We start from the raw sequence: 24,130 nt of genomic DNA, 5'->3' as shown, positions 1-24,130 counted from the left end.
AGTCTGAGACATTTATACCATACATGTCTTATAGATGGGGGGATGGGGGTCCTACCTCTGGGATCTGAACAAATCTTCCAAATGTGGATTAGAGACCCCTGTCCCTTGGTTGCTGTGAATGGCGAGGTTGCTGCACATGTAAAAACAATTATCATGAAAAATATGTATCACATGTCCATAGCCTGAGCAGTGGGTGCCAGAGACCACCATACCGGGGAAAAAATAAAAATGTCCAAATTGTCCTTTTTCACATCCCTAAAATATAATAATAATAGTCCCATACGCCATAGCAGGAAAACATACTAAAGTGCCCAAATCAGTGTTTTGTAGGATACTGTTTATACAAGGAAGGCAGTTACATAAAATAACAGGAGGTTTACTGTGCGAGATGGATGTGTGAGCACAGCAGGTATTGTGTAGTATTATATACAGCTTTATGGCGGTTTGTCTTACTTCCCTATAAAACCATAAATGTGTTCTTTTATGAGAAGTGTGACTTATATAACACAAGCCGGGCCGCTGAGGTACTAGACCCATTCTGTATGTAGATGGGCAATTCCTAGGGGCTCCCGTGCTCCAGGTCTGCTGACAGTGGGCCAGAAAAACAATCAGGTCCTTTCTGCTTTCAGTAGAAGTGGGAGTGGGACATCAAGCAGAAAGGCTCTATTGTGTGGCCATTGCATGGAAATACTTGTGTGGAAACTAGAGATGAGCGAGTACTGTTCGGATCAGCCGATCCGAACAGCACGCTCGCATAGAAATGAATGGACGTAGCCGGCACGCGGGGGGTTAAGCGGCTGGCGTCAAAGCGGAAGTACCAGGTGCATCCATTCATTTCTATGGTGTGTGCAGTTCGGATCGGCTGATCCGAACAGTACTCGCTCATCTCTAGTAGAAACACTTTGAAAGTTCTTTCAACTTGTTTCACTTGTAGAAGCGGCATGGCCCAAATGTGGCAACCAGAGGTAACAGGGATAAGGCTATGCCAAGCTGTAATCTGTTACACAGCAAAAACCATGCAATTCAGGACACGTGAAAGCACCGAAAACAGGACTGTGAAAATCATGGTAAAAACCAGGACAAAAATGACTCATGTAAATACAGTCTGGGGTCACACTGGACATCCTAGCAGCAGATATTTGGCACATCAGGTGTCGGACTCTCTGTAGGAGCCTAAGATTCTGCCAAAAATCAGCTCAGAAAAAAGTCCTGCAGTCTTTAGTAAAAGCTGATAAATTAGGCTCCACCTCCTGTGCACTTGCAGTCTTTAGGATAAACTAGTACATTAGGTCCCGCCCCCTGTGCACTTGCAATCTTTAGGCTGGTCATACACGACCGTAATGCATTTGCGGTCCACAGTCTTTAGTAAAAGCTGATAAATTAGGCTCCACCTCCTGTGCACTTGCAATCTTTAGGATAAGCTGGTATATTAGGTCCCACCCCCTGCGAACTTGCAGTCTTTAGAATAAGCTGGTACATTAGGTCCCGCCTTCTATGCACTTGCAGTTTTTAGGATAAGCTGGTATATTAGGTCCCGCCTCCTGTGCACTTGCAGTCTTTAGAATAAGCTGGTACATTAGGCCCCGCCCCCTGTGCACTTGCAGTCTTTAGAATAAGCTGGTACATTAGGTCCCGTCCTCTGTGCACTTGCAGTCTTTAGGATAAGCTGGTATATTAGGTCCCGCCTCCTGTGCACTTGCAATCTTTAGAATAAGCTGGTACATTAGGCCCCGCCCCCTGTGCACTTGCAGTCTTTAGAATAAGCTGGTACATTAGGTCCCGTCCTCTGTGCACTTGCAGTCTTTAGGATAAGCTGGTACATTAGGTCCTGTCCCCTGTGCACTTGCAGTCTTTAGAATAAGCTGGTACATTAGGCCCCGCCCCCTGTGCACTTGCAGTCTTTAGAATAAGCTGGTACATTAGGTCCCGTCCTCTGTGCACTTGCAGTCTTTAAGATAAGCTAGTATATTAGGTCCCGCCCCCTGTGCACTTGCAATCTTTAGAATAAGCTAGTACATTAGGTCCCGCCCCCTGTGCACTTGCAGTCTTTAGGATAAGCTGGTACATTAGGCCCCGCCCCTTGTGCACTTGCAGTCTTTAGGATAAGCTGGTACATTAGGTCCCGCCCCCTGTGCACTTGCAGTCTTTAGGATAAACTGGTACATTAGGTCCCGCCCCCTGTGCACTTGCAGTCTTTAGGATAAGCTGGTACATTAGGTCGCGCCCCCTGTGCACTTGCAGTCTTTAGGATAAACTGGTACATTAGGCCCCGCCCCCTGTGCACTTACAGGCTGATTTTAAAATCCATGAACAGATGATGATCTCTGCATTGTCTCATCAGTTTGTAGACATATAGGGAAGTTTCTGCTCCTGGTAAAGGCCCCTACCTGGCTCTATTTTTGGTTTGGGGGCATTTTGGACCTGACTGACTCCCTTTAACAAATGGACACATTCACTATCTGTGACCCTAAACTCCAGAGACGCCATCTATAGGCAGCAAACCTCCTCCTATACTGTGCAGCCAGGGTGTCACTTCTATAGGTGTAGCACAGGTGAGTTTGTCATAGTCTGCAGGTAAACCTACTGCAATACTGCTCCGAGGTGAAGCTAGCACAAGTCTGCTACATCAGCCATGGCGGCAGGGGTAAGCAGAGAAGTCAATGGCTGCGGAGCACTTACCGGCATGGCTAGCTGCAGGCTGTCCACAGGATGTCTACTGATAGCTCAGCTCCTGCGGGAGGGGAAGCTGCTGCTAGGCCCGGCCCTGCTTCCTGTCTCGGCAGGCAGAGGAGGAGCAGCTCCCTCTCTCTCCCTCTCTCTCCGGGTCTAGCCTCACATAGGACATGATGCTGCTGCCATCTTCTGGTGTGCATGGTCAAAGTGAGGACAACACAGTTCTCATCATGGGAGAACCCAGCACAAAGTATGTACCCCCCGCTGTGCCTGCTCTGCTTCTTACTGGTGCTGGGGCCACTGCTGGCGGTCACAGCCTGCAGCACATCTCACTGCAGATCGTCTCTTCCTGTTTTTGTTGGGACTTGTGGCACACCTAACTTTATCATGGCTGCTGTAGGATCTGCCAGTGCAGCCCGAGCGAGCCTCAAGGCCGGGAACTTGTGGCTTACTAGACAAGGATTTACCTCAGAAAGTTTAACATGTCTCTAGCAGGGGCTGGAGAGCTTGTGGTGGCGGCCATTGGACTTTGTAACCGTAGACCTTGTGTATATGTGTGTAAAAGTGCCTAGAACTATATATGGTGTCCTATATGTGTGTCCTGAGGTCTGCTATGGCAGCCTGGGGGAGATCTGTACACAAAGATACAAGTATGAGGCAGGGTCGTGTGCCTGGATGTGAACAAGCACATTTATCACACTCCAGTATATGCCCGAGGCTAATCCGGGCTGGGGTCTGTTAAAGGATCCATGAAAATAACCTGCAAAATAGCAAGATCTGTTACTTAAAGGGGTGGTCCAAGAAATACAGCTTTGGAAAAGTGAAAAAAACAAATATAATAAACACATAATCAGCTGCCCCTGTCACTCCAGAGTCTCGGGCTACTGTCCGGTCACATGGCAGCCTGGGGCTTGTTTCGGAGGTAGTCCTCTCTGCAAGTGACTGCTGAGATCAATCAGAGGCCGGTGACTGTCCCACGACTTTCCTGAGGCCGGTGATTGTCCTCAGTGGTCACGTGCAGAGAGGACTTTGCCAGGGCGCCACATTACAGGACAGTGGTTGGGGACAGGTGAGCACAGTTTTTATTTTTCACAATCCTGACCTCCAGGTAAAAAAAAAATAAAATCCTGTATTTTCTGGAGAACCCCTTTAACAGATCAGTCACAAAAACGGTTGTGTGAATAGATTTATTATATATTATGGGGCTGTATACGGCTAGAACATGGCCGTCAAACCCTGCTGTGTGAATAAGCGCTATAGGAGTGATCTCTATAATGGGTGAGGCTTATACCGGACCTCTTACACTGGGTCCATGTGGGTCATGTCCACTCCTCATCTCCTGTTGCGGGAAATGTGTTGGATTGTGTTGGATTTTCTCATGCTGCAGCAAGAACAGGGCTGGCCGCGATACTACCACGTTGTATTCATTGCACATGATGGTGAAGACTCACACTGCAGATCATTTTGTACTGTGGGTTTGTTCAATTGTCAATTTCCGGTGTATTGTAGTGGCAGCTATTCTACTACAAGCACATCCCATGTGGACCCAACCACTGAAGCCACAGCAGATAACACTATTCATTATACAGTCCCAGCAAGAAGAGGAGATGTTATTTGAAGGGGTTAAATTGTTTCTAAATAGGCCATCAATATTATATCTGAAGGGGTCCAACAACCAGGACCGCCAAAGATCACCTGTACCGAGACATTGTGTTTCTTGGTAATACTTACATACTGTGCACCACCCTGCCCACTCACCGTACAATCTGTAGCAGTGGATGGAGCTACTGCCCCATAGACTTCTCGTAGGAAACCCATGTGTTTTTGAAAAACACATTTTATCCGAAAAATTTTACCTATGGGGAAAGGCAAAACACGTCAGAAAAGCAGAGAAAAACACAAGCTTTTTTTGCTGCATTTATTTATTTTTTTGGGGGGTTTGGCTGCATCTGGTCTTAGCTATAGGTGGTTTTACACTAGAGGTTTTTTTAAACATTTTTTGCAACTTTTTTTTTTATCTATACAGTGTAACCATGCTGTAAAAACACAGTGCCAAATGAGACAGCCCATTCACTAACAAACTATCAGCAACTTAGAGTAACTGAACTTTCGGAAAACTTTTGATTTTCTGGCAGTATTTGTGTCATTACTACATTTTGTAATATACTGTATTCATTATATTTGGATCCTCTCTGTGAAATTCTGCATCTTTTTATTATTTTACCTATTTCTGTATTGAGAGCTGTTTCTGCCTGTCACTGAATGTTACTGTGTATGGAGTAGGGGGCTGAGAGGTAGAAAGAAATGAGGGAGGCGGAGGTCTCTTCACTTCTGAGAAGACATTGTAAAATGTGCCAGAAGAGCGTCAGAATCAGGACCAAAATGTGCCTGTCGCGGCCTCCCGCCCCGGAGTAGGCTCAAATGAATGGGCCTAGTCCGGAGGGATTGTCTTGACGAAGACACCGCGGCGTCCACCTCAAGAAAGGGCAGCTCGCTTCTTTTTATGGCGAATGGGAACAAACCACTCGTGGAAAAAAGATCGCTAGCAGTGTACATAGACCTCTATTGTGAGGGGGAGGATTTTGAGGTGGATTCCTCACCAAAATCTGCCTCGTGTGAACTAGCCTTTACCCTCATTTTCTCATCTTATGCCTTGTTCACATCTGCGTTTGATAATCCGTTCAGGGAGTCCTCACGGGGACCTCCCCAAACGGACTACCGAACGCACTAGCAAGCGGTGTGCAGTGAAAGCACATGGACCCATAACCTATAATGGGGTCCGTGTGCTTTACACGTCCTGTCCGCATGAATCATGCGGACATGAAAGTAGATCACAAAGTTCATTCTGTCCGCATGTTCCGTGTGGACACCTCGTGAACAGCACATGGAACCCATTATAGTCTATGGGGTCCATGTGCTTTCACTGCACACCGCTTGCCAGTGTGTTTGGTATTTCGTTCAGGGGGTTCCCCATGCGGACTCCCCGAATGGATTACCAAACGCAGATGTGAACGAGGCATCACACAGCCCGTACTTCAAGCTCCTACACCATACAGAGTAAGGCTGGATTCACACTTGCATTGGAGTCGCCATAGGAGAATCCGCCTATAAAGCAGTCAGAAACTATTAACTCCATTATAGGAAATAAGAAATAGAAACAGAAATAAATACAGTAAAAATGTTATGTATAAATTTAAAAAAAAAAACAAGGCCAAAAAGAGACACAGAAATACAGGTTTTTCTTAAAGGGGTTGTCCAGGCAAAAATGGACAAAAAAAACCCTTGAGGCCCCACGTTGCGGAAATGTAGATTTTTTTTTTGTTGTGGTTTTTTGAGCCAAAACCACGATTGGATTGCAGAATAGAGAAGTATAAGAACTTCCTATATATTCCCCATTCCTTTTGTAGCCATTCTTGGTTTTGGCTCAAAAATCCACAGGAAAATCTGCAACAAAAAAAGCTGCGTTTCCGCAATGTGAGACCTCAGCCTTAACATTTAAATCAGATGGGGACAGTGAAAAAAAAAATCTTACTCATTTGTCCCCGTTGCTCCGGTGTCCTTCCCAATTCTTCTGCTCCGGCGGTGTCTCCTGGGTCTCTTCCGGAGATCTGCTGAAGCAGCTGATTGGCCTCAGTGGTCATGTGACCTCAGCAGGCCTCAGGAACAGGACATGTCATGTCATGGATAAACTGTGCGATTACAGTAGAGGACAATATGTTGCTGGAGCCAGGGACTCCTAACATCATACATAGCAGTTATGCTAGGAGTCCTGCGCACAGCACGAAGGTCAGGCCAGTGAACCCAGCGAACGTATGGAATGGTCATGTGACTCTAACATAAGTCTTATTCACACGATCGCAAAAAACTACTGTGTGATTATCATTTTTACAACATCTTTCATATGGCCATTTTCACAACTTTCACATGTATGTTCACAAGGCCGATTTTTGATGGCCTATTTTTTTTAGCAATCTTAAAGGGGTTGTCCAAGAAACACGTTGTTTTTGTTTTTTTTCTTGGAGGCAGAGGAAGGTGAAAAAAAAAAATATAATCGATTGTCCCCAGCGTGCTGCTGTCCCAGGCCATTATCCGGTCCCATCACCGCACGACCTGTGATGTCCTTTCCTTAGGCCTCAGCAATCCAGTTAGTGTCCTCAGTGCTCACGTGTGGCGAAGACTCACTTCGGAATAAGCACCCGGCCCACACAGGCCCAGACAGCGGCCTGGGATACTGGAGCGCCAGGGACAAGTGAGAATGGTGGTTTTTATTTTTATTTTTTTTACTATTTTTATAATTATTGTTATTTTTTACCTTCCTGGCCTCGGGAAAAAAGTTGTATTTCCTTGACAATCCCTTTAATTGATTCCCCGACAGGAACAAGACTCGCCAGAATTACTAAGAGGCTACGGCCTTTTAGTTCTTCTTGCCACGCCACTTAAACATGGTGCCCGATTAGTAGATGAGCAGGCACCAAAGCTGCAGGGTCTCTGCTGTTTAACACCCCAACTTATGACAGGTGGTGTGATGCCACATCTTATAGAGCCACACAGTGGTTGCCAGAAACACCCCAACCTGGCAGTTTGACCCCTCGGTTATACCCTATCCTGTTGATAAGGGTGTAAGTGTCCCTTATGATACAACCCCTTTAAAGGGAACCTATCGGGTGGTTTCCCATTGTGTGCAGGATCAGGTAATTCCCTGCCATTGCTGCCTGTAATCTCTTTGTTGCAGTAAAGTGAAGGTATAGATGTATGAAAGCCTATAAAGTTATATTACAATGATAAGGTGTATTCAGATGGTCAGGTTGGGCGCAGTCAGAAATGTAGAAATGGTTTTTATGCAGTGTTTTTTTTTCTGTATACTGTAACTGGTGAAACCTATTCATTTAACATATTTTACCTGTAATGTCACAACTTTGCACCACAAGTGCGGTGAGTTTCTACCTTCTGAATTTTGTCTACACCCCTATTACCATCTGAACGCACCCTCAAGTTACTTGCTTACTAAATATTTTCCCAGGCCTTCTTATTTTGCATAAAAAGCCTTAGGCCCCAGGCACATGACTGTAGGTGTTTTCAGTATATTATCCGTATTGGTGGGTAGTAAACAGAACTACTCACTTCTATGGCCGCGCACACATCCGTGGTGTTTACAGATAAATGCTATAGACACCCTGCACAAAATGTCTGTGCTGTACGGACTCGCTCAAACAGGTATGAGATCATGGAAGTGCAGAACATTGTGTGAACATTGACATACTAAGGCAGAATACCAGACACTAAAAGCCACTATGGCCGTGTGCATTCAGCCTTATTATGCCAGTATTGCTTTGCGTTGATTTCATTTATTTATTTATTTTATTTTTTAATGTCTAAAACAGCCTTAAAGGGGCGCTATCATTGGGAAAAATCATTTTTAACTAAGCACATACATGCATAGCCTTTAGAAATGCTATTCCACACGTAGCTTTTGTATGTAAATTGCCTCAGTGGTTTTGAATGAGCCCCTTGTTATTCATATACTAATGAGCTTCCAGCCAGCACAGGAAGTTCCAGCAGCCTCCTCTCTACTATTGTCTCCTATGGTTGTGTGTAAACAGGAAGTCATCAGCAGCAGCCTGTGCTGTATACATACATAGGAAAGAATAGGCAGAGGGTGCACAATGAGACTTCAGGGATGCACCCAGAGGCTAATTAGCATATAAATAAAAACGGGCTCATTCAAAAACCACTGAGGCGATTTACATACAAAAGGTATATGTGGAATAGTCTTTCTAAACGTTATGCAATGATGTGCTTAGTTAAAAATGACTTTTCCCAATGATAGCGCCCCTTTAAGTCGACCATACACATTAGCTATTTGTAGGCCCAAAATATCCAAACTGGCTGTGAAAATACCACAGATGGCCTATGGCAGACTTTAACCCTTTTATATGATTAGGTATTTTCAGCAGTTGGCTGAAAATTTATCAGTGTTTGGGCTCATTCACACTACGTATACGGCAGCTTATTCTGAGCGTAAAACACGTTCAGAATCAGCGGCGTATAAAGCAGTTCCATTCATTTCTATGGGAGCCGGCATACGAGCGCTCCCCATAGAAATGAATGGGCTGCTTTTTTCACTACGAGTGCTCCCATTGAAGTGAATGGGAAGTGCCCGCGTGTACGGCTAGCTCTGCTCATGCCGAGCCGTACACTGGAACTGCTTTATACACCGCTTATTCTGAACCTGTTTTACGTTCAGAATAAGCTGCCGTATACGTAGTGTGAATGCACCCTTAAGGTGCGTTTTTTTTTTTTTTTTTTTAAATCATACTCAACTGTCCTGGCACTCCGTTGTCACTCGGTCCCCGGGTGCTAGTTCCGGTAGACTTCCTCACCACATGTGAGCACTTAGGCCTCAGGAGTAACAGGAAAGGCTCCGGGATATCACTCACATATTTTACCGGTGACGTCCTTTCCTGTGACCACTGATGGACCTCAGCAGTCGTGTGCCACTGGGCAATGCAATACTGAAATATTTTCTAATGTTGATGATGGAATCATTCATACAAACAATTCCATCATTGATAGGACGGTCACGTGACAGACCTTAGGGGCCAGAGGCGTCATTTAGGCTTAATTCACACGGGGGGCGGAAAGGCGGATTTTGGCACCGAAAGTGACGCGGCTTTTTCCTCCAGAGTAGACTCAAATGAATGGGCCAACTCTGGAGGTTGCTGCCGCGAGGCGGACGCTGTGGCGCAACGAGCCGCGGAATCCACCTGAAGAAAGGGCAGCTTGCTTCTTTTTTTCTGCTAGTGGCAACATGCCGGTAGCGGAAAAAAGAACGCTAGCTGTCTCCATAGACCACCATTGTGAGGGGGTGGATTATGACGTGGATTCCGCACCATAATCCCTGCCCCCTCTGTGCCTGTGTGGACGGGCCCTTAAAGTTCCAGGGCCCCAATGCAAAATCTGTAATTTGGCCCCTGATTTATAATATTGGTGTTTCCTATTGGGACAAAAGGGTCCTGCCTTCCAAAAGTCACAGCTTTCTTCAGTTCACGGTGACCACGATTGTTTTTTTTTTTTTCTTTTGAGGTCTAAATTGTTCTTTGTAACGGAGCCATTTAATATACTATACAGTGTACTGGGAATTGAAAAAAAAAAAAACGCAGCTGCGGCATCAGGTCACTCCAGTCAGGGCAACACCAAATTTATATAGTTATTGTATTTTTGTGCACAGGGCTGTGTAAGTTGTTTTTTTTGTTTGTTTGTTTTTTTTTGTAAGTGTTATTGATACTACATTGGGTATATGGGATGTTTTTATTATGTTTTAGTCATACTTCACCTCCCAAAAATATAGAAGTGAGAAACAAAAAAAAATGGAAACTCAAGCGTTAGATTTTTTTCTTTCCAGTTACACTTTTCCTCGTTTAGGATAAATATTACACTAGTTCAGGGATTTTTGGATGTGGGAATGCCTGATATATTTGTTTGTTTTTGTATGTTTATTTGTATGTTAAGTAGGGAAGTGGGGGAATCCTTTTCATATTTTGATATTTATTTATATATTTATTAAAGCTAAACTTTATAAGTATCAGGCCCAATTCACATTCAGGGATTCTGTTCCCCTCTCCGCAAAAAAAACCTGCACTTTTCTCTGCATTTTTTTGTGCGGAAACCACGGGGATCCCATTATAATCTATGGAGACTGCGGGTTTACTAAGGTAACCGCTTTTTTTTAATGCAGATTAGGTTTCCATTTGGGGGGTCCCAAAGCGGACTCCCAAAAGGAAACCCATATGCAGATGTGGACTGGGCCTCACAACACTGGGTTTGTTTCACACTTCTGAGCCCCCCAGTGAATGACAGTCTAGGGAGCCTCCTAGCAGTGAATAGATTGCTGCTCATGCAAACACACTGGCGCTTCATTTACATGGAGGTGGTATGGGGGACACTTCTCCTGTTTGCTGGGGGGACCTGACAGTCAGACTCCCAGCAATGTGACACTTCGCCCCTATGGGGTCCTCAAACTGTGGCCCGCGGGCCACATGCGGCCCACCAAGCACTTCTGTCTGGCCCCGCCGACAACGCCGGCAGGCGTGCATTTATAATGAAGCTCCTGGGGAGCTCGGGCCAGGCCATGGAGCGCACTTCACTTTACCTATTGGAGGGCACCGCTCCTGATGTCTGTGCAACCTGCTCTGCCTCCGGCCCACTGTTTAAAAAGTTTGAGGACCCCTGGGATAGGGAATAGGTGTTTTTAATGGGACACCTCTATTAAAGAGGACCTTCCATATCCTCAGAGATGTACGGTATTACATACTGCTAGAAAGCTTTCCCAGTATGTGCCCCGGTGGTGGAGATATTGCTGCCGTTAATATGATATCTCTCCAATGTCAGAAAGGAACGCCACCCTGACAGTACAATATAGTACTAATAGTAGTAATATACCATTGGCAGGCCTGGGAACCTTTAGGCTAAGACTTCACTTGGACATCCTGCAATGGACTCAAATTTAGCTGGTTTTCATCATAGCTTTCCACCACGATTTACTGGCGTTTTGCTCCAGATTTCCGCCTTTGCATTGCAAAGGTTGAAAACTGCAAATATGCAGCGGTCATTGACATGTTGTGTGACAGCCGCACTGTGGGTTTGTATCTGCTGTGTAATAATGGACAGAATTCTGGCGGAAGCACCTAATGTATTTATTGGCAATCTCCAGTTAATGAGACATTTCTCAGGAGGGAACTTTCTCAGACTTGTGATTACTCTGAGAATAGAAGAGCAGAAGGAACACTAAGAGGCTCTCTAGTCTTCTGTTCTCAGGGCAGTCCATGTTTATGTGTGGATTGTGTCATACAACATCTGCTGGGATTGTGTTACATTTCGTGGAGCAGGTTATTTTCCAGAAACCACTGTGTACTCTTATTGACGCGCCATGACACTGGCATCTCCAGTGCTGCTCCCGCATATGGATGGGATTTCTTTAAAGGGATTATCCACTTTTTAGTATTGATGGCCTATCCTTATGATAGACCATGAATATTAGATCTGTGGGGTCCTCACTGTTGGACTCCCGCAGATTAGCTGGGATTAGCGGGGACTGCAGCAAACTTAAGGTTTAGATATATGAAAGTTTAAAAGCTTATATTAAAATGATAAAAAGGTGTATTGAGATGGTCAGGTAATGTTTACATGCTGGGTGCTGTGCAATGTCTATTGAAGTCTGTGGGACAGCGCGGCAGTGCCATTGCTACATGTTGTACAGAGTACCCAGGATATAAACATTACTGGGATCCATGCTGCCCCCAACCGGGACCCCAGAAGGTCTAATAGTAATGGCCTATCCTGAAGTGCAGATTAAAAACCGCAGATGTGAAAGGAGTTTTTGTGGGAACAGTTTGGGGCCCTTTTCTGATTATTCAGCCTGACTGTGCCCCAGCAAGGTCCATAAAGACATGGTGGAGGGAGTCTGAGAGGCCCCATCAGAGTGCAGGTGTTTTAGCTGCAATGGGGGTACCAAGGCCTGTAATACCTGCGGCTTTAGAATGGGGTGTAATGCGGAGGTGTCCTAATACTTCTGTCCTCGTCCAGCCTATAAGATCTGTGGTGTGGCTAGTTCAGGTTATTATATCCACGACAATAACAAGATCTGTATAATGTGACCATCTGCATAAGCCCTTGGGGTGTGTTCACACAGTATGACCCCAAGTTGTCGCACTTCTGTACATGACACAGGTCACGCTGGCAAAAACTGCTGCACAACCGCACTGTGTAAATACGGCCTGATACCTCGGCTTTGATTGAGCTTTTCTGTATTTTCGAGCAGATGTGACATGATTGTGAGTGTTTGTTTGGTCCTGGTGCTGTGGACCGGTTTAGTACTTTATTCAGGGAACCGTCAGGTTTAGTTCATGAGCCAAGTATATCACTGTATAATGGGGACATAGACACTATAGGCCGCCTCTCCCCCTCCACTAGGGGGTAGTACTGAGGGGTCTCCACTGCTTTATGACCATGAATGGGGCAGTTTATCTTTAAAAGCCTTTTTCTCCCCTCGCTTGTCAATCATCTCACTTTGGCTTCCTGATTGGTCAGCGGAACTCTTTCCCCGCCTCTCTTTATGATCGTCCAGGGTTTCCCAGCCTATTTTACAGGGGCGTCTATTTCCTCACAACCACACTAGCTTAGTGTAAGAAAAAAAACTACGCCAACCACCGCCAAGCTTGTTCCTTTGTTGTAGGCCTCGGTCTATGTCCCGCCCACCGTAGTGTCTCAGGGCTTGCTATAGGCTTACTGCTATAGCTTGTTACAATTCACGGAAATCATTCTGGAATCCTATTGGCTGGCTAAGACGTCCATTATGTTATCGCCCCGCCCACTGGATGTTTGCCGCCCAATAGTCTATTTAATCTGTACAGTCGTCCTTCGCGATTGGCTGAAGGGAATCAGTGGGTTAGGTTGTACACATCCTATATGTACCCGGCAGCTGAGCACGCTTTGCCTGTGCCAACGCTGTGAGAGATAATCGAAGGCTGCTCCGGAGCGCAGAGCCCGCCCCAAGCCTGACATTCAGCAGGTAAGGTTTCCTGGAGATTTCCTCGAACTGCCCTTGTCCCCGGTAGTGAAAAGCGCGGGCTTTCTGCCGGAGCCGCTTAGAGTCGGGCCGCATCCTCTTTCTCCTTGAGCGGCGCGCCTTGTACCCGGGTGCTTGCGGCCTACGCCATTATGTCCGGCGCGTCTCGCTTTACGTACGCCATGAGTCGTGAGGCAATGGCCGCCTGCCTGGATGTGTGGCGCACAGCGGGCGCTCCATGCTGCCTTATGGAGGCTCCCGGCATTGTCTGCTTATTGGCTCTATGACTGATAACAGGGAACAATAGGATATTTTTTCTTTATTCGTCCCTATGTGATCCCTTCATTGTGTGCTGCGGAGCTGTGACAATGTATCAGTCATATAATATGTGTATATTGTGGCATTTCTATTATAATACCCAGCCTGGGTGATTGAGGGGGCAGATGAAACCCTGAGGGGTTTTTATGCCCCTTTTGAGTCTTGTGTAGGCCATGACTAGACTATGAGTTTAGGTACAGGTTCACACATGGGATCTTGTGGCTGTGTTCCTACTCTATTACAAGACCACGGCGAGTCTCCTCCAAGATGTAGGACTGGTTTGTACAGATGGGGCATCTGCAGCGATCTTCAGCCTTAAAGGGGATTTCAGGCTCTTGTAGCCTGCACTGCCTCCCTTCCTGTGCAGTGGAACAAGGTGGTAGGTGACCGTCCCCTCAGATTGGGGGGGGGGGCTATAATATTACCCCGATGTGTTGTGCTTCATTCATTGTTGAAAGTTGGCTAAACCTGCTGTTATTTGGTGAGACTGCCCAATACGAGAGTTGGGGTTGGGTTCAGAGTTGGATTTCATATAGAACCTACAGAATACCATACCATCCTATAAATATGGCCCAGACTATCTGTTCTGGACCTGGGATGTGCAGCACTTGTATCATAGTGATCTGTGATGGTGATAGCTTGTGGCGCTCTTATCCCTCACTATATACAGGACAGTAGAGCAATTGGAAGGCATAAACTCCATCCACTAACAGTGAGATTCTTGGTCTGTGGACCAGACGCAGTCCAGGACACCTAGGCAGGAGACTGTATTTGTGTAGGTATATATGCATTGTGATCACAAAGACCTCTGCTCCTGCACTGAACATGGATGGGCCATAATGTCTTCTACTTGTCCCCTTGTTAACTATTCCTGGTTATGGCTGTGGTTGTTAGAGGTTGTCTTGGAAACTCTGAGCTCTGCCGGATGTCTGTGCGTGTGCCCTTATATATTCACAGGAAGAGATTTGGGGCACGGATTTCTCTGTCTTCAGCTCTGCTGGTTGTATTCTACAGATACGTTTGCTATGGAATTTCTTAGTATCGCAGCTTCCATTTTAACATTGCTTCCTGTTTTGTGCTTTCTGTTTTTTCTTCTGCCGGTTTGCCATGAATAGCAGAGCAGCTTCTAGTAATGTGAGTGCAAGTTATTTCCAGGTGCCATAAATAGCTTCAAGTGAAAATGAAGCTACAGCAGGAGCCGCTCCTGACTGCAGAGAGCCGGCGCGCTCTTCTGAAAGGATTTTCAGCTTTCGCTTCCAAACTTACTTTATTGTTACCAACCAACAAGGCTGAGGTTACAGTTCCCATATAGGTGGTCAGCAACTCTGACCTAAATCCAAAACTAGATTAATTGAACTCTTTACTTCTAATGATTAATGAACAATAATTTTCAAATATTCCCCTATTTATATGCCACTGAATTTTGACCATTTGGAAATCATCCATTCTGACTGGATAGAGTACATTTAGGCTAGGGTTCACACCTGTGCATGGGTTTGCATACTTCAGGTCTGCTTGGGGACATGAAGAACAGAATCCTAACCTTAAAAAGCACCCACAGATAACATAGAATACTATAAACTGCCATAGACTATAATGGGGTCTGATGGGTTTCTGTTTGAAAATTCTGAGCGGAGTACAGGCGCAGGTGTGACTCTAGTCTTGGTCTCATCTCCTTTAGCCAATGGCAGTGCAAGGCAAGATAATATGGAGGAAAAATAAATGAAATCAACTTAACTTAATTTAGTTTTGGTCGTTTTCTGATTAATGGGCAACAGTGTAATGTATGAAATCACTCCCTGGTAGAAGAGATTCCCCTTCCTTAGATCCATAGGTGTCCTGTTTTCAGGGGGTCCTTGTGAAGGTAATCCTCTTTGCATTGAAGCCAGGGTGGTGAAACCCTTAGTATTGCACCGTGTATTCAAGGCTTGTGTGTGTACAATAGGCTTCACTTCTTACTGCAAGTACATTGTATTCTGCCATTGTGGGAGTGATAACATTTGCATTGCATTAAGCACATGCTAACCTGAGAAGGGAGATGCAAATGGAAACCTTTGTTCTTCTTTGGCCACTTTTTACTGCATATTTTAAAGTGGGTTTCTGGTTTCACAAACTTCCTTAGCCTTACGAGACTGAGGTCTGAATCTTGGCACCCTCTTATTACCTATAACAAGTTGTTCTGGCTGTTCTACACTATTCATCTTTAGCATTGTTTCCTATGTGCTTCCACTTCAGGTGTTGCTTAGCAGCTACTTTGTGGTCGCTGGGGTGTGTAAGGTGTGTTTGTGTATTAACATTAAAGTGGAAGAATGTCGCCTTCTAAATCCAGGAGTGTGCCCGCACTGGGTTATAAGGTGCCCGCTCTCCAGAGGAAGAACAGATGGCAAGTGCTACAGTAGCAGCAGGTGCCGCCTTACTGGCATCCATGTCCTATCTTTCAGAACTCAGACATGGAGTTCAGTGAGGGATTAATGTTCTCCTTGTGTCACTTTATATATAAATAACTGGTATCTTTATGTATCGCTTTAGTTTTAGAGTCTGAATTTTCCATATGATATTGAATACATTTTGGGTTGAATTCCTCAAGCTGTTTATGGTCATGGGTGATGATTTTGGGATTTCTTGGTGTCTTTCTTGCTGTAGTAGTGATCAGAGAATGTGTATACACTTGTCTAGATGGCACAGAAGAAACTACATACAGTGAAAGCTTTTTGACCACACAACTGTATTGGCTATTTAGTCCTAAAGTGGTGTGGTCTTCAGACAGTGCTCGTGGGCATCATGGATAGCAGAACTGGAAATGCCTCATAGGAAATCTCGTCTGGTAGGGTAGGCAGTCTTTTGAACACCACTTGCCATATTTCTACTAATCATGTGGGTCACCATTCCCAGTGAGGTAGGCTATGTACTCCTACATGAGCAGTGGGAAGGGTCATCCATAGATGAAATGAGAGACTGCATATAAGATCTCCGCTAAACTGGCAATATAGATCAAATGTATTTTGACTGAAAGCATCAACCATCTAATGTGTATGGAGGGGTCTGCCCAACTGTCAATGCACATAAATTCTTGGGCGAGTTGTGTATATGGGATGATTGGAACACATCTGCAAGCCATTGAAGAGCTTGGCTCTCGGGTATCTTGTGTTTGGCCAGCCATTAAACTCCTATCCCTGTATTTCCAAAACCCTGGCTTCAGAAATATTGGTGTCCTAAGCGATGGCAAGGCTGTTCAGGACCCCTCTATGGGCCACTTGTTTGTGCGTGACACTACCCATCATCTAGACCCCTGAGACTGCACGGATGGAAAATGATCAACATAATTGTGGACTAATGGAAACTGAATTATCAATATGAGCTCTCCTGAGTCTAAGGCTAGGCCTACATGGTCATTGCATGGCTCGTATCCATTTCAGCAATCACTGTAGAGGATAGGATATAGTTATATACTATAGTGTCCTTGGAAATAATCTGTGCGCCTGTAATAAAGACCTCTGTTATATGCTGCCGGTTAAGGTGAGGAATGGATGTGCTTAAATGAGGTGTTTTTTTTCCTTGGTTTAATTAATTTTTCTTGCTTTTCAGATATCAATTGACCAAAGAAATGGTTATGGAGAAGCCAAGTCCCCTGCTTGTCGGGCGGGAGTTCGTGAGGCAGTATTATACACTGCTGAACCAGGCGCCAGACTTCCTGCATAGGTAGGACATCTGCACCAATTCTTAATAAAAAGCTGTATAGGTTATGTGTTAGTGTGTTATTGCCTCAGACTATTTATCTTGTATAAGTTACAATGTATTTTATCTAACTTGATACTTTTCTCTTAGGTTTTATGGGAAAAGCTCATCCTATGTTCATGGAGGTTTAGATACTAATGGGAAGCCTGCAGATGCGGTCTATGGGCAAACTGTAAGTTTTCATTCTGTATTTTGCACTCTAGCTTGTGGCTTACTAAGAACAGAGAATAAAATGTGTTTCCCTCCCGTAGGATATCCATAAGAAAGTAATGTCCTTGAATTTCAAGGATTGCCGAACAAAAATCCGGCACGTTGATGCCCATGCCACTCTGAATGATGGGGTCGTGGTACAAGTTATGGGTGAGCTTTCCAACAACAGGCAACCCATGCGGCGCTTCATGCAGACCTTTGTGTTGGCCCCAGAGGTAGGCTATGACTTCTGTTTATGTAGCTTGCATACGTGTCTGTCGTATATGTGTTTCCACAAATCTTATCCATCATTGCATCACTGTTAATATCTTTCCAATATTTTTTTTAATCTAACTACTGATATTTTCAGTATGTAGCAGGTTCTTATGTGTAATATTCATGTATTTTTCAGGGCTCTGTGGCTAACAAGTTTTATGTCCACAATGACATATTCCGTTACCAAGATGAAGTTTTTGGTGATTCTGACACAGAGCCTCCTGAAGGTATGTATACGCCTTATATTGATTCCTTCCCATGCACCATCAGCTTGTGGTAGACCTGATCTGTGCAATCTCATTGACAATCCTTTGATGCCCTCCTGTGGCCTACAGGAAAGTTGTCTGACCACTCATTCTCTATGGGAAAACTGAAGCAATTTACTCAGCTGTCATTCCATTAGAAGTGAATGCTTGCACACTAGTGCTCTATTTGCACCCTGTTTTTATTTAATCTGTTCCAACCTGGTAATTGTTATTTTTTAGGAAAATCCCTTTACGAAGTTGGGAGACTCTTTTATGTTTATCAAAATCTACTTCCTTTGAAACGTTGCTGTAATTTGGGGACTTTATAGTGGCTCAGCTTAGGTCATCTTTTAAGTGATATTTTTCTTCCCCTAAGAAGACACAGGATAGTAGATATGATTTAGATCAGTGCCTTGTACTGTCAGAGGGGTTGTTCCTTGCCAACCAGCGATTACTCTTAAGCTTTGTGGAATGCCCCCCACTGTACGTAGTGTCATCGCTGGTCAGTAAGAAACAGTGCAAGGCTATGGACGAGTACTTTCAGCAGGGTGCGGGACGTTCCTCACAGCCCAACTAGACTAGACAGTGGGCAGAGATCAGTGCAGTTATAAAGGCACCGATAGCCCCAGGGCGCATAACAGGAAAGGCTTTCTAGCAGTATATAAAACTGCATGTGCCTGAGGACATGAAATATCCTCTTTAATAGAGGTCAATTAATTTAAGTTTCTTCAGGAGGAGGGATGAGTTGTCTTCATGAGCAAATCCCTTTGCTCTTCCTATAAGTTACGCTAAGCCTGGGTCTACAGCATACATTGTTTTGAGATGGCTTCAGCACCACAGGGCAAGTGTATTTCCTGAACTGTACAAGTAATAGTTAGGAAGCTTTTTAATTTGATATTTGTTTTAATCTATTAAGAATCTGATGAAGAAGTTGATGAGCCCGAAGAAAGGCAACAAACCCCCGAAGTAGTTGCCACAGATGACGGCGCATACTATGATCAAACTGGCAGGTAAGTGAAGTTCCTTTACTTTTGCCTTAGACAACCAGCATATCTGGTAATCCTGTATGTGACCAATAATTTATCATTTGTAGTACCAATGACTTGGATGAGCCTCTAGAAGAGCATATTGTGGAGCCTGAGCAAGAGATTGAGCCCGAGCCAGAGCAAGAGACTGAGCCGGAGATTACAGAAGAAAAATGTGATCCTGTATCTGAGGAACCTGCACCAGAAGAGGAGGAAGCCATTGAAAAGAGTCCATCTCCCCTTCCTGCAGATCCTGCACCAGCAGTTCAGGAGGATTCCCGGGTAAGGAGCTTGAAATGAACTGAAATTATACGGTTGCTGGTGGTCAAAAAAGTTTCTTTTGAAATTAATATGTGTGTGTATAGGTCATATACATTTTATAATTGTTTTTTTTTTTTTCCCCTCTCCAGGCATTCTCTTGGGCATCTGTCACAAGTAAAAATCTTCCACCCAGCGGAGCTGTCCCAGTGTCGGGAATACCACCACATGTTGTCAAGGTCCAGCCATCACAAGTAGGCAGATGCAGTGGTAGTCTTACAGCTTCCCCCAACCCATGCTTAATATATTGATCAGAACCACACCGTAGTCAGCTGGTAATGGATTAGTGGTCATGTGAACCTTCCTTAAAGGAAGCCTGTCACTTTGAACGTGCAACCGAATCTACAGGCAGGAGGAGCTGAGCAGACTTCTCAGCGTCCACTGTTATAACTAAAGTGTGTAGTAAGACCAATCACACTTCAGACATCATCTACGGCATCTAACTGTAAAACCTGTCAGGGTTAGAAAATATTATACACACTTGTCAAAACTGGTCTTATTCTGTTATGGAAGACAATACCTTACTTGGGAAAAGGGGATTCCTTTAAAGGGGTGTCCCCAAAACGACATTGTCTCACCTATCCACAGATTGTGATAACTGATCAGTCAGCCCAGCTACTGGGACTCCAACCACAAGCACAGACACACTTTAAGGCTAAGGCCTCACATTGCAGAAGCGTATTTTTTTTTTTGTTTGTTTTTTTTTTTGCCAAGGATGTCTACAAAAAGAATGGAAATACATACAAAGTTCTTATACTTTTACCTTCTTCTCAATCCACTCCTGGCTGTGGCAAAAAAAAAAAAAAAAAACGCAGTAAAATCTGCAACAAAAAAAGCTGTTTTTCTACAGCAACATGGGGCCTGAGCTTAGGGAATATGCAGCGCTTCTCCATTCATCTCTGTGTCAGCTGAATAGCACTGTGCGCTGCTTCTCTTCTGCAGTCCGGTCTAGTTCAGATGACCATTTGAGGTCCAGAGGATTGGATGCTAGTCAACTCTTAAAGACTATAACTTGATATAAATGATATTTTGTGATGGTTTCACCAAGTCAGCAAATCACTCTAACTGCATGTCTTAAGTTCTCTTACAAAAAAAAAAAAAGTTCAGGTGAATACACACAAGTTTTATATATGATATATCTTCTAAAAAGAAAGGTGCTTCTGTCTCCTATTATTGGCTCCCTGCTAAACTGCTCAGTTCACAGATCTTTCACTGTGAGGACAGGTAGAGCTCACTGGCTGATTGAATTACATAAGTCATTGCGAAGGGGGGGGGGGTTGGAGGAGCCCATGGGTGGAGTAGCAAGTTCAGACACAAGCTGCTACAAGAAATGAGAGGACTTATAAATATGAATAAAGCTCCTGTCTTGTATGCTTCAGGACATTCACGTCTCTCTGCTTATTTCCTCGCTCCTCTTCTTCCTCCAATCTCCACACACCTCAATGGACTGTAGTCTGTCTTGGTGTAGACCTTCTCAGTGAATTGAGCAGTTTGCCGAAGAGGAGATATTAGGAGATAGAAGCTTTTACCTTTTAGACTGACCCTCTAACGCAGTTTTATCCCTTTCCTGAAATAAAAATATTCACACTTGTTTTGTTTTTTTCACGTTTAGCCACGGCCCGAAGTTAAATCTGAAAACCAGACCACACAACGACCTCCACAGCGGGATCAAAGAGTCAGAGAACAGAGGACTACGACAGCTCCTCCACGAAGCGGCCCAAGACCTGGTAAGTTTAAATGGTGTGCCGTAACTAGTTGGTGTAGTTCACTGCATTAGTTGACATGAGTGATTATAGCCATAAGAAAACGACTCTATACTAAGTGGTGGCATGGAGCTGTACTGGGTGCAACCTGCTGCATATTAGACAGTGTGGCATCTAGTATACTTACACGGTGGTGTCTAGCACGTGACCCATCCTGCTCCCAATCTCAAGTGGGGAAGGAGACATGAAGAGCATAGCTCACCAAACAAATCCTTTTGCTTTTAGTGTCACCTGTTGTAGACACACACTATGGCCAGGGCCCCATGTGGCGGAAAGGCCACGGGAAAAATCGCGGTGTTTTACAGTCGGAGCAAAGTGGATGCGATTCTAACGAATCCCATGCCCAATTTTCAGTAGAAACCATGGTGCAGACACGCTGCGACTTCCAAAACCGGCGCAAGTTTTGTCTATTGCACTGCAATGCGTTGCCGCCATGGTTTGCAGCACTTTTTTGCTACGGGATGCCATGTGTGGCCTTAGCTGCAAACTTCTTTTGCCTTTCAACCAGCTCTTCACTCTCCCCATCATGGATCAGAAGTTAATAGTCTATTCACTGCTTTAGAGTAGGCCTGAAGTCTTCTGGCGCATGTCTCTGTTTGGTAGCCACTGTGCCTTGATATTTAAAGGTGATGGGTGGTTTGGGTTGCACTAGCCTCCTGGAAGCCCTTCAATCATGAGAACTTCCAAAGAAGTGGTCCATGGCTCCTTTGTGTACCCCCTGGGCTTTAGATGATTGACTTGCAGGCTTGCTCATTTACATGCAAGTGTGAAGTTTAACATCCATTGTATGTATTTGTGTGTTCTAATTTTTCTTCTGCTTACCTTTTTAGTGCGAGAAGGTGAACAAGGAGAGTTAGAAACGAGACGCATCAACCGGTACCCAGATAGCCATCAGTTGTTTGTAGGCAATCTGCCACATGATGTAGACAAGAATGAGCTGAAGGAGTTCTTTCAGAGTAAGTTTGTCTAATATATTTTGTATACAGCTTACAGTGGTGCCATTTACTAGCAACAATCTGAACGTCTTATGTTTTTTGCAGCTTACGGCAATGTTGTTGAGCTACGTATAAACAGTGGTGGGAAACTTCCCAACTTTGGTTTCGTGGTATTTGATGATGCTGAACCAGTACAAAAAATTCTTGGCAGCAGAGTGAGTAGTATTTTATTTACCCCTACATATTAGTTTGCCTAAGTACGCTTGCACATGATTCCCATCCGTGTCTGGGACATAGGATAACTGACTATGAGGTGGTGACTACAGTAGTGAGGTGACTTTAACACGATCAGTTCATCATTGTAGCTATCGGGTGTTCAGAATGCAGTCTGGATACCACAGCCCTCACACAGACCATTTTCTATGGACAGGACTTGTACAAGGGTCCTAATGGTGTACCCGTTTGTAACAGGAGGGTCTTCTGTTGTGGAATGTCCCTTAATTGGAATATACTGTGTGGAAGAATTTGCCTTCAGTATAGGGTATTATGGAGATCTGACCACATGTTAAGAGAATAGGGTTTAGTCAGCTTAAAGGAGATTTCCTTTAAAATGAATACGGAGTTGCTTTGTGGCACCCCAACCAACCAATCTGGTGAGGTTTCCTGCACTCCTTCTCCACCCTTCCTCTAATTTGAGAACACCTAATCTAAAGATAGGTCAGAAATGTATTGTAAAGGAGTCTTCACTAGTTAGTTAGAAAACCCAGCCCAAATAGATAATAGAGGCTCATGAATGCCATTATTGGTGTACTGACCAAACTCTCAGCACCGTAGGTTCCTATTATACATGGAGTGTGAATCGGTAGAACTGTAGTCAGGCCAGGAGACTAGTCCATAATGTGGCCACAAAATGACAGTGATCTGAAACTGGTCTATTAGCATCCTTTAATTCTAATAACTTTATTCTTTCTGCAGCCAATCATGTTCCGTGGAGACGTCCGCTTAAACGTGGAAGAGAAGAAAACGCGTGCAGCTAGAGAGGGTGACCGTCGTGGAGAGAGGCCCCGTGGCCCTGGAGGACCACGTGGCGGTCTTGGAGGGGGTCTGAGAGGACCACCTCGTGGCGCAATGGCACAAAAGCCTGGCTTTGGGGCTGGAAGGGGTGTTCAAGGTCCACGCCAGTGATTTTGTTTTTGTTTGTTGTTTTTGTTTTTTATTTTTCTTTGAGTGGCTTCTAACATCAAAATTGGGTACAGCCCTCTTCTGTCCTGCAGCCTTCTGAAACTTGGGTCCTCGGATGTCTTGGCATAATGTCCCAACGTGACGGACTGCTACACTTCACCTGTCCCATCGCAAATGTGTTGCAATTTTACAAATTTTTTTTTTTTTTCTTTCCCACTCTGTGATCCTCTTCCCAGAATCCAGCATTTGTTGGAAAGTTTATTTTAGGGGATTAAAGGAAAATTAAGCATATTCCTGTTTTCAGGAATCCGATACAATGGAACATTACCTGATTTTTAGGCAAATCCGCCAGTGTGATCATGAACGCTGGTCTAGCATCTGGGTCTCTCACTGATGGAAAATTTTGACACTTTACTCAATGCCCTTTGTAGAAAAGACTATAGCCCTTGGCACAGTATTCAGGTGTTGAGAGTAGTATCTATCCTTTGAAGCTGTGAGTAGTGATGAAGATGATGGCTTAGCACAGCTGCCTCCAATCTCCATCCGTGCTGTTTTACTTCGTAAGAATAAAGGGTGTTCATTGGACTTCTATACTAACATTTTTTTTTTTTTTTTTTTTATACGGCGCCATCAAGGAAAAACCGAGAGAAATCATGGAAACTACTGTTTTACCACTCAAATTTTGGATTTTGGGATGGGTTTTAAATGTCTAGCTACTTGACATTAAAACACATTGGATTTGTGATTTTTTTTTTTTTTTTTTTGATAGGGATTTTTTTTCCTCATGGTTTTTAGTTTGTATTTGTAAAAAACAAAAATTTCAAAAAGAGCAAAATTGTTGTGCCTTCTATTTATCTCTCATTCCAATCTTGGCAAGTTATTAAAAATAAAACGCATAAAAATGGAA

At 44.4% G+C, this 24,130-nt stretch overlaps 2 protein-coding genes across 3 annotated transcripts in view; one reads left to right on the top strand and one right to left on the bottom strand.

Moving 5' to 3' along the window:
- Window positions 1–2,796, bottom strand: part of ATOX1 (antioxidant 1 copper chaperone) — a 13,236-nt gene extending 10,440 nt beyond the window's left edge. The window contains exon 1 of the mRNA XM_075274939.1: window positions 2,680–2,796. Coding sequence (XP_075131040.1) covers window positions 2,680–2,685 — 6 coding nt within the window. The 5' untranslated portion in view covers window positions 2,686–2,796. The remainder of the gene's footprint in view (window positions 1–2,679) is intronic.
- G3BP1 (G3BP stress granule assembly factor 1) lies at window positions 2,778–24,130 on the top strand. 2 transcript variants are annotated; one of them, XM_075274886.1, is made up of 12 exons: window positions 2,778–2,923; window positions 17,141–17,254; window positions 17,381–17,462; window positions 17,542–17,715; window positions 17,892–17,982; window positions 18,917–19,010; window positions 19,094–19,307; window positions 19,436–19,537; window positions 20,956–21,070; window positions 21,937–22,062; window positions 22,147–22,256; window positions 23,017–24,130. In XM_075274886.1, the coding sequence occupies exons 1-12, from the start codon at window positions 2,844–2,846 to the stop codon at window positions 23,224–23,226; spliced, it is 1,512 nt and encodes a 503-aa protein (XP_075130987.1). In that variant the 5' UTR covers window positions 2,778–2,843; the 3' UTR covers window positions 23,227–24,130. The 2 variants fall into 2 exon arrangements, with proteins under 2 accessions (XP_075130987.1, XP_075130988.1); XM_075274887.1 differs by lacking the exon at window positions 2,778–2,923 and adding an exon at window positions 13,104–13,240.

Source organism: Leptodactylus fuscus, chromosome 5, assembly GCF_031893055.1.
Source record: "Leptodactylus fuscus isolate aLepFus1 chromosome 5, aLepFus1.hap2, whole genome shotgun sequence".
In the NCBI taxonomy this organism is placed as follows: Eukaryota; Metazoa; Chordata; class Amphibia; order Anura; family Leptodactylidae; genus Leptodactylus; species Leptodactylus fuscus.
The sequence above is the reverse complement of the archived record's forward strand: the minus strand, read 5'-3'. Positions and strand labels throughout refer to the sequence as shown.